The sequence below is a fragment of the Trypanosoma rangeli genome (genome assembly GCF_003719475.1).
Source record: "Trypanosoma rangeli strain AM80 chromosome Unknown Tra_15.4_contig_00484, whole genome shotgun sequence".
Lineage (NCBI taxonomy): Eukaryota > Euglenozoa > Kinetoplastea > Trypanosomatida > Trypanosomatidae > Trypanosoma > Trypanosoma rangeli.
The window spans coordinates 1464-11420 of NW_021706232.1; the positions used below are offsets into that span (position 1 = coordinate 1464).

The 9957-nt window shown below is 53.6% G+C and overlaps 6 protein-coding genes across 6 annotated transcripts in view, besides 4 other annotated features; all 6 read right to left on the minus strand.

Moving 5' to 3' along the window:
* The window catches only part of TraAM80_08931 (histone H3), a gene marked incomplete at both ends in the record, with an annotated part of 351 nt that extends 80 nt beyond the window's left edge, over positions 1–271 (minus strand). The window contains one exon of the mRNA XM_029385645.1: positions 1–271. This exon is cut by the window's left edge and continues 80 nt beyond it. Coding sequence (XP_029234485.1) covers positions 1–271 — 271 coding nt within the window.
* Positions 272–1568: 1297 nt separating this feature from the next.
* On the minus strand, positions 1569–2507 carry TraAM80_08932 (uncharacterized protein; the record flags this gene model as incomplete). Its single annotated transcript, XM_029385646.1, has 1 exon — positions 1569–2507. One exon carries the CDS (start codon positions 2505–2507, stop codon positions 1569–1571), a length of 939 nt encoding a protein of 312 aa, XP_029234486.1.
* Positions 2508–2827: 320 nt separating this feature from the next.
* TraAM80_08933 (calcyphosin) lies at positions 2828–3601 on the minus strand (the record flags this gene model as incomplete). Its single annotated transcript, XM_029385647.1, has 1 exon — positions 2828–3601. The coding sequence occupies one exon, from the start codon at positions 3599–3601 to the stop codon at positions 2828–2830; it is 774 nt and encodes a 257-aa protein (XP_029234487.1).
* A 420-nt stretch (positions 3602–4021) lies between these two features.
* Positions 4022–4681, minus strand: TraAM80_08934 (uncharacterized protein; the record flags this gene model as incomplete). The annotated part of the gene is made up of 1 exon (XM_029385648.1): positions 4022–4681. The coding sequence occupies one exon, from the start codon at positions 4679–4681 to the stop codon at positions 4022–4024; it is 660 nt and encodes a 219-aa protein (XP_029234488.1).
* Positions 4682–4787: 106 nt separating this feature from the next.
* Positions 4788–4820: a microsatellite.
* Positions 4821–5187: 367 nt separating this feature from the next.
* Positions 5188–7716, minus strand: TraAM80_08935 (uncharacterized protein; the record flags this gene model as incomplete). Its single annotated transcript, XM_029385649.1, has 1 exon — positions 5188–7716. One exon carries the CDS (start codon positions 7714–7716, stop codon positions 5188–5190), a length of 2529 nt encoding a protein of 842 aa, XP_029234489.1.
* A 139-nt stretch (positions 7717–7855) lies between these two features.
* Positions 7856–7882: a microsatellite.
* A 202-nt stretch (positions 7883–8084) lies between these two features.
* Positions 8085–8120: a microsatellite.
* Positions 8121–8373: 253 nt separating this feature from the next.
* TraAM80_08936 (uncharacterized protein) lies at positions 8374–9285 on the minus strand (the record flags this gene model as incomplete). The annotated part of the gene is made up of 1 exon (XM_029385650.1): positions 8374–9285. One exon carries the CDS (start codon positions 9283–9285, stop codon positions 8374–8376), a length of 912 nt encoding a protein of 303 aa, XP_029234490.1.
* Positions 9286–9719: 434 nt separating this feature from the next.
* Positions 9720–9760: a sequence feature (A-rich).
* Positions 9761–9957: the final 197 nt, after the last annotated feature.

Below are 9957 nucleotides of genomic sequence, written 5' to 3' on the forward strand. Positions count from 1 at the left end.
GTGCTGCAAGGATCGCGCTGCTCTGGAAGCGGAGGCCCTCCTTCTGCGCGCCCGACACCTCACGCACCAGGCGCTGGAAGGGCGCCTTCTGCAGGAGGAGGTCTGTGGAGCGCTGGAACTGGCGAATCTCGCGCAGCGCCACGGTGCCCGGGCGCCAGCGCCGTTGTGCGTGTTTCACGCCTGTCGCCGCACCAGGGGCCTTTGGCGCCTTCTTGCTCTTCTTGGACGTGATGGTGCGCTTGCTCCGTGCAGTTTCCTTGGATCGGCTCATTATCTTCCTTTTTTTTCTTTTTTTCGGGGTTGCTTCAACGCAGGTTGCTTTACTCTGCACCGCAAAACACACGAAAAAAGCACAGAAAAAGAAGGTGAACTAAGGCCGTGCAAGAGCGCCGCAGCAAAGAGAGACACGTATCGGGGTGCAGCCACCACAGAGGTGCAGGCTGATGTAGTTAGTATTGAATGATTTGCTATATGTGGTTTTCGATAAGAGAAGATGATGTAATAACTTTTTTTGTATCTATTATGTATGCTTATATTGTTTACTCTCGTTTTTGTTTAAGGGAAGGGAGTTTGGTGGGTGCTGCTGTATATTCTTTTGATATGTACAGTGCCGGAAAGTGCTGACTCGTTGGTTTTGTATGCATTTTTTTGGTGTATTATTTTAATTCTTCTGTAAGTGTTTGATGTCGGCGGAAGTGCTTTCGTGTGTGTGAGGGCCTCGGAGTTTGGTGTTGCACGCGTGTAGGACACGTTTTTTTTTTTGATTCTTGCGTGGCCTTAGAGTGTGGGAGAAGAGAGCGATGTGGGTCGGAGTGAAATTGGAAGGAGTAGTTGGCTTATCTACTTTCTGACGGTAGTGCTGCAATGGGTCTCAAAACAAGAAACAAAGGAAAAGAAAGGAACAGAGGGTTACGTGCGACGTCAAAAAAAAAAAAATAGTGATAACATCAACGGCACGACGTGTATGTTGTTCTTCTACCTCTCTCTCCTTGTGCCTTTTCTATAAGGTTGAAGCATAACAAGCAAGGAACTCCGCATCCTCCAACTGCCGCGGCTCCGGCTTTTTATGCTCCGCACAGAAGCGTGAACACGCCCTCACGAGGTGTTCGAATGATTCCAGGGCAGCATCAGCAAAGCCTCTGCTGTCTCCTTCTTCATCTAGTGCCGTGCTCACGATCCAGGTAACGAACGTGGGGTCTTTAGCGGATCTATGGCCAAGCTTCTCAAGTGGCGGCGACAACTCGTTAGTACCCTGAAAGGACAACACCGTAAGCCTGTGTTGTGGGGCGTAGTACATAATCCGCTCCACGGTGGACCAAGGAAACCGATATTCACAACACCAGGCCGATGCTTCGCATGCACCACTTCCATCCTGCTGCTGTTGCTACTGCCACCGTCGTCTATCAGCCTATTCCAATGAAGTTCTGTGAATGTGAGTGTGTAGGGGTGCGGCGTTTGGTTGACGTGTTTTCACACGCCTCTGCCACGCGGGCATCCACGTTTTCGCGCTGTGTTGCTGTCCTGCGGCTGAAGTAAGTTGTGCACTTCTACCCGCACTACATGTAGGGCTAAGATGGGGTAATTTGCGCCCCCATACTTTCTTCCTGCGGAAATAAGGCCGCAGCAACGTGGCCACCGCGCTGCGTGCATTTATTCACGTCGTCCTTGGCATTCGCTGTTTCATTGATTTGACCATCATTTTTTCCGGCGTTGACGCGTGGAATTTCCTCACGATCAGCAGGGCCTTGTAATGTCTGGTCGTGTTCATACTCCCACAGTTGCCTCGACGGCGCCTCGTTCCACCGTTTCAGCACTGTCGGCGGCTGGTTCGCTGTTGTCGTGGATCTGCGACCCGTCGTCAGAGGCGGCGACGTCATGCGTTGCAGGAGCTCCAGGGTAATCCGCTTCTCCTCCGCCTCCACAAAGTCAGCGTGGAGTACCACCGGCGGGGTCGACGCACAGTCGATGGGGATGTCGTCCGCATTGAGGGCCACGCACCATGTGACGATCTCCGGCGCGTGGATCACTGCGTCCGCTGGCAACGAGGCACCGGCTGCGATGTCACGCATCCCGCCAAAGACGAGCACATCGCGGTGACGCAGCGGCGTGACGACATTCGCTTCCACACGCTTACCGTTGACGAATGTGCCGTTGCTGCTGCCCATGTCAATTAGACACAGCTCCAACAGCGGCGCATCGCGACCACGTTTGCGATCAGCGGCCTTCTTCTTCTTACGCCCAGGGCCCTGTTTCTCATTTCCCTCCCCACGCTCTTTTTCCGCCTCCTCTTCGCCGCCGCCACTCAATGTAGCTAACACAGGACGCATAAAGAATTGGCAGTGGCTTTGCGAAGCAAACAGAAGGTGGGCGCTGAGAACAATATCGTTTTCAGGCGCCCGTCCAACCGTGACCGGCGTGCCGTCCGTCGGTACCAGTAGAGACATGCGACGCGGCAGAGTCTCGGGCCCTTTTGTGAGCACCATCTCGGCGTCGAAGTAATTCACCATCGCAAAGACAACACGTTCGGGGGCTAATGTGCAAATGAGGCGCCAATGTACATACGTGGGTGAAAGGAACACGGAAGAAACAAAAACCAAAGAAAGATAAAAGAGATAAGAGAAGAAGCGCGAAAAAAAGTATGGGACATTTAATAAATGTTTGAATAGCTGGGAAGAAAAAAAGGTTCAACACGGCGGCGATTTGGCGAAGACGGGGACGACGACGGCCGCAAAGCGGCTCACCGCTAAACGGACGTTGCAAAATGATAAGGGGGCCGCGCGGCGACAAGCAGTTCATTCCCTGCGTATATTACACCTACCTCTTATAATTACATGTTCATGGATGTGGCACCACCTGTGTGCTGCGTTGATATGAGCTTTGTGAAACTGTGGTTGAGCGAGTACTTGCCGTCGTACTTCACCTTGTCACAATCCTTGCCGTACTGCATTGACGTTGTCTCGTATAGCGGGTGCTTTTTTGTTTGGCAGAGGCCGCTCGCTTTACTACGCTTCCTTTCCGAATGGAGCGTGGTTGGCTCCTCGTCAAACCGAGCTCGAGGGCGGTCAAGCGAGAAGCTCCGGATACAGCGGAGCTCAAAGTCCTCGTCCCGCGGGGTAGTGTGGGAGATGCCGACGTAATACGCAACCAGTTCGTCTGTCGTGATGCCGTTCTCCGCCTGCGCCTCCTCGAAGTCGGCGAGAAATTCATCGACGAGTCCGCTCGGGTCTTGAAGCGTCAGCGCCAGCGGGTGCCGCATCACGTCGTACGTCTCCCGCAGCGTCTCGAAGCTGACGAACCCGGTCGACTCCGGGTCAACTCTGCGCACCACGAGACTAACGGCGTACTCACGGCGTGGCGGCAGCGTCGCCAGGAGGGCATGCACAAATGCGGCAACGTCAAAATTGGCGCCCTCGTTTCCAGCAAACTGTGCGGCAATCTCCGCAAAGTCGTTGTCGTCAACATACAGGCGGATACGGCGCAGCGCATCACGTACACCTGCGACAGTGTAGTCCGCCGTATCCATCCGTCGCATGGCGTATGCGACAAGCCATAGTTTTTTCCTCCCTAGGCGTTCTATCGCCTTTGCAACAAGTGCCTCCATCTGAGCCTTGCGCAGTTAGCACTGGACCTTTTTGTTGCTGCGGCACTACTCTACAAAAGCAGAACAGAGCAAAAAAAAAAAGGCAAGGCACTGAGAGGGAAAGAGAGATGAGGGAATTAGAAAGCGTGTGTGTACGTGCGTGCATGAGGCGAAGACTGTGACGAGCTGTGGGAACTTGGGAGAAGTTGGCGCCGAGGTCTTTTTTTTTTTTGGCTGTCGGTGTTGATTGGCCTCATTTCTTGTTTAAATGCTTCGTATCTTCCCCCTCGCAGAGACGGACCACACAGATACACCTTTCTTTTTTTTAGCCGTCTTTGTTTTTTTTTTTGCTTTTTACTAGAAGTTTTACCCCCTTTCGTTGCGCCACGTCGAGAGGGAGTGGCAAGTGGCCTTCAATGTGTGCCCGCGTGTGCGTGGGGACTAGTCCTCCTTGCTGTTGGCGGTGTGGGTTGGTGGACGAAGCAGCTGCAGCAGCAACAGAGCAGCAGCGAACAAGATGCTGCCCACAAGCGTGGATCCAAGCACCACACCAACAGCTGTCATCGCCACACGCAGGAACAAGACTGCTACCCACGCGTTTTGAGTTGCACTACTACCGCTACCGCCGTTATTACCCAAACCGTTTATGCGTCGAGCCGCGAGAAGCAGTGCATTTAGGCCAACGAAGGACTCAGCCGCCGATACAAGGTTCTCTGCATCAAAGCCAAGCACGCTTATAACGCGATACCAGCGGAAACAACGGTAGAGCACGAGCTCCACCGTTGTCCAGAGCGCAGCCACTGCCGCCGCCGCATCATCGCTGGCGTCGTGAACGCGCAGCACCTTCCGCGCCTTCGAGTCGTTTAGCACAAAATTCATCAATAATATGTCGACAACGGGTATCACCACCACCGTGACAAGGTGTTGCGGAAGTGGCATCCCTGCCAGAGACGCCAGCAGCGTTGACTCGGCAATCATGTACGACGCAATAACCGCCGCGAGTACAATGAGACGCCCAAATTCGATGTGGTGGCCCTTCGTGAGCAGAAAAATGGGCAGCACCATCAGTGTGAAGATGGTCGTGTTGGAGAGAAGCCCCATCACGTCACTTGATGTGCCTCTGAGCTTGCTTGATTGCTACGCAGCCTGCTAATGCGGATTAGAGCAGTGACTCTACACGTATGCACATGCATATACACGCACATTGGAGGGATAGAAAGAGAAAGAGAGAGAGAGAGAGCCAAGGGATGAGGGGGAAAAAATGCAGTATTAAGCGAAGTAAACAACGTGGCAAGCGCATCGATGTTCACTAAACTTAAGGGCCGCCCCCGCACTGTTCACCACTGCTGCTTCTATTTTTTTTCTTCCGGCGGCGGCGATGGCGGCATAATATCTTCCTCGTCGGTCCTCTGTTTTGTTTTTCTTCCCATCCGTTGTGTTTGCACAATAAGAAAGGAAAAAGAACCGGAGAAACAATGATAGCTAACACAACACCGCTAACGAGCGATGCAAAAAGCACCAGATATTCCCAAAGAACGGGAGTGTGAGGAGGAAAGCAGAGCACAAGAGAGGGGTGATGGCGGTGGCGCTGGTGGTGGTAAGTAGAGCTACGCGAGGGCACTTGTCCCGAACGACACGTTGGCAGCAAGTTGGTGTACCACCTGCCGCACGACGCTGAGCGAGTAATCCGTGGATAATGCAAGGAACAAAAAGGCACAACCATCACAGCACACCACGACCCCCACACGCATCGACGTGACCTCCTCACGGGAGTCACAGGAGGGCGATTGCAGCAGCAGCGGGTCCACTGCGCCCGCCGATGCCAACGCGGACGCCCCAGCAGATGCATCCAATGAATCCGTCGGCAGCGCCAAACCCCCTTCCGCCCCACATTCCACCGCTGGGTACGATACGGTGCTCCAGTAGCGAGCGAAGGGATTGATATTTCCCACTTCCTCGTCTAGCGCAAGTAAACCCGCGTCGCTGTCGTCGTCGCCATCCACGTGTTCATAGTGAAGCTCCAGCGCGGGCCGCGACCCGAGCATTGTCGTCCTCAAGTGATGCACACACACACGATCGGGTAACTGCAAAAGGTAGTTTTGCACGACATTCTCTAGGCGTGTCGTCATTCGGCCCTGCGACTGCAGTAACGCGAAGGGGGCGGAGGGACACGGGAACACTCGCAACAGCACCCTGACATGTTCAGGCCCGCCGACGTGAATAAGTGCCAGGGGATCACCAATGATGGGCTCTTCCACTAGCACCGAGGTGGCCTCCGCCGCACTCGCGGGCCCAAGCAGAATGTTAAATGGCAGCACCTCGTGCCGTGTATTGCAGTAAATGAGTGATGTGCTCTGGCCAAAGTGGTTGCCAACCGACACCGTGTCCAGCGTGCGGTGGCAGAAGGTGATAAATTCCTCCAGGGTGTGCCGTGTTGTGGAGGAGAGAAAGCTGATCGACACACACGCGTCACGGATGCGCATACAAAAAACACTTAAATACGCCGAGATAGTGGTAGACACCTTCCCTTTATGCTCGTCATCTCGTCGTGGCCCCCCTCCCCCTACGTACTTTTCACTCTCGTTCCCCTCCTCACACTGTAGCTGCAGCAGGTTACACAGCACCGCAAACGATGCCCCCTGCGGGTCAAGCACCACTTCCTGTACACAAAAAGCACCGTCAAGCAAAAGCGTGTCACCGGCATCATCGTCCACCGCGTTGTCGCCGTTGATGGGCACAACAAGCTGCTGTGGGCGCACAATGATGCTGCGCTTGTCCTTCTCCTGTGACAACTCTTGCCCCTTCGCACACCAAACGGCAGCAATGGGCGATACCCCTTTTCTTTCTTCCTCTTCATCCTCTCCACCTCCGCAAACTCTTTGCGCCACCGAAAAGCGCGTCAGTGCCGTGCGAAGAAGACGCTCAAAAAATGGTTGCCACGAGACGTGTCCACGTGCAAGCGGTTCATAACACGCCGCCACCACCATCCGCCGCGTCCCACACCCTGCAACTGCAGCGAAGGGCGTACCGCATTCACCAACGCCACCCGTGTTCTTTCCACCATTGCCAGGAGAAAGTCTCAAGCTCCGCATGCTTGACATCAACTCCACTGGTGACGATCTTGCAACGCCATGATGGCCCACAACACCATTGTTGCAACTGCTGTTGTACCCACTTTCAATAGTTCCGTTTTTCACGGAAGGCTCATCAGACACTTCAAGGACCTCGCGCAGCTGGTCATCCATGGCAAAGTCAAGCGGCAGTCGAAAGCCGAGGCCAAGACGCGGCTCTGCACACAACAAGTACGATGACGTTGGCTGCGGTGGTTGCAGCTGAATAGAGCGTACAAGTTCATTGAATGCCGTCGGAAGCACCCCCTTGACGCGTGTGTCAGCGACGTACTGCGCCGTGACAGCCAAACTTCCGTGCGTCAGAAACACGGACAGGGCATAACGCATATTGTTTCCCGCGTCCATATAGCAGTACTCTGCGCAGGGATGCGATGTGGCGCCAATACGAGTACTGTTACATGACAAAAGCTTGACACAGTCGCGTACGCGGGCAAGGCTGCCATCGCGGTACTCCTGTGCTGTCACCGCAGTGGCGCATGACTCAATGATGACAGAGACGCGATGCTCTGGCTGTCGCAGATATCGCAGAGCAACAAGCAGCAGCGGTGCCTGCCGCTCTTCCATCTCTACCGCAAAGAGAATTGGCGAGAAGAGCATGCGCACCCCTATAACATCATCCCTCCACTCAAGAAGATTGGCACTGTATTGGCCCACGTGTCTCTCGGCCCGCACCGCGTAGTATGACTTGTGGTCACTTGCCGCTGCTCCTCCTCCTCTGCCCGCAACCCCCGTGTGTCTGCTTGCATCTCCTCCACCCCCAGCCGCCGTTGCACCCCCAGCGCTACTAATATTATTCCCATACGATGTATGACGTTCTTCATTCAACCGCTTCCCAAGCAACGAAACGTGGCTTGACACATGGGGCTCGCCTGTGCGTCGCCTGTTTGCTATGTACGTGACAGCGGAAAGCACAACGGCAAGACCGGCGAGGATGGCCGTAACACCAACATTACCCGCTGAAACCACCGGTCCACCCCCAACCCCGCCACTACTACTACTTCCCATATCCAACACGCAGACTACGGGTCCTACAGGAAAGGATAAAAACACTGGAAAAAGATCTTTTTGCCTGTGGAGAAAAAAAAAACAACAACAACAACTGATGCTACCGCCATCCCTTACGCCACACACACACCCACCGTCAATATGTATTATATATATATATATATATTGAAGGGATATTTTCTTGCCTTTCCATGTACATACGTATATATACGCTATGGTACATGAGAGGATCCCCATCTGAATGCATCCACCTCATTCACTCTCTTTCTCGCTCTCTGCAAATATGCGCGATATAGCTGCTGCTTCTTTAGGGTCCTCAGAAACATCACAGAAGCCTCCCTTCCCCTTCCAAGATGGGCATGCATGATTATATATATATATATATATATATAATTTCGTATATACCCTCCCACCACCCATCCCCACACGTACATAAACACAAACACACCCAAAAAAAGAGAAAATCGCGTTGTGTATAAAACCACGTCACTATTCGTGTTTTTTAATTACTTTTGTTTTCTTGTCTTACTGTTACTTTGACCACTATCCCTTTCAACGCCTCTAATCCAGTGTGAGGTTAGGCATCACCCATCCGGCGCTGCACCCTCCACAAACCCCGCGCCCACAGGCTTGTTTGGACCTCGGTACATCTCCAGCTTAGTCATCTTCTTCCACTATCATGTCGCCATCGTCGTTGTCCTTCTGCAAGAATGCGGGATCGTACTCCGCGAGGTGTGCCCGCAGCGTCCTAATCTGCTTGTTCTTGTGCGTCAAGATCCTCTTCATATCCTGATATTGGGTTGACTGGTTCAGTCGCGTGTTCAGTTCCAGTCTCGCCGACGCCAACGCCATTCGCAGCTCATCCACGGACTGGTTTAGAGCCTCGTCCTGCTCCTTTTTTCCCGCCGCCGCCGCTGCTACGTTACGCAACTGAAGGGCATCGGACATCGACAACAGCGTCGTTGTGTCGACAGACCGCATGCTCATCACCTGGGCGTACGCGTCTGCGAGACAGCGCACCTTCTCCTGCAGACGGTGTATCTCCTCCTTGGCTTCAGCAAGCTGCCGGATGGCCTCACCTTCGGCGTCGGCGACTGTCAGCGGTGCAAGACGACCACACGGTCCACTGAGGAGTTGCCGCTCATGGTCCAGCAATAGACTGGTAGCAGCAGCCCCCGCCGTGGTGGTGGTGGTGGCGGTGGCCGCAGAAGTCGCGGGGGCGGCGCTGGCAGCAGCAGCAGCGTTCAGCACTGCGTCCACGTCCACTTTAATTGTCACGCGTTGACGATCAGCGTCCCGAAGGACCGCACGCAGCAGCTCCGCAGAGGAGCCCGCAAACTTCTCGATGCGGGCATCCAGCGAGTGGAGCAACAACGCAGTGTGGCCACTAAGTATGTCCTTGAGCTCATCCTTTGTGTAAGTCTCCTGCAGTATGTTTCCCACCTGGTGGCTGGCGGCATCCAAGTGGACACCGCGCTTCAAGCCGTCGCACGCCAGACGAGTCCACTGCAGGTAATGATCAATGATGGTGCGTGACTCAGTGGAAAGTCCAAACAATGAATCGCCCATTTTTGCTAATACAAAATGTGTCTCACCCGTTTTCCTCTTTATAAAATTCACCTTATTTTTTCACTGCGTTCTCTTAGTGGGCAAATGTGCATCAGTTATACAGAAACATATAAAGAGAGAGAGGGAGGAAGAATAGGCTTGTCCCACAGACACACACGTAGAGATATTGTATGTACGTATGCGTGTACTGACACGCATACACGCAATTCGAGGTGCCTATCGTGTAGGCAATGACCTCCCCCCCCTCTTAACAATAACAAAAAGAACCAGCAGGGGCATTACAAAAGCACACACATACACACACTTTAAGTATATAGACACACCGTCACAGACAGACGGAGTCTCAATGAGCGTGGGCGGGAGATGGGAGCACAACGCACGACTACCTGCGATGCGACTTGCGTGGCGGCAGAGAAGCCAAAAAAGAATGCGAAAAACAAGCAAACAAACGAGCAAAACATCAAACAAACAGACATCCCTCCTTACCCCTCCTTCCGCCCAAGTAACAACAAAAAAAGCAATGCACGGGTGACGTTGCCCCCCTCGCGAGAAAGCAGCTCAAAAAAAAAACAACAACCACATATCCCCCCCCCTCTTCTTCTCTACAGCCACTCTTCACCCGTCACCCGCCGGCTATATATTTATGTGTATGTGTATGTGAGGGGAGGGGGG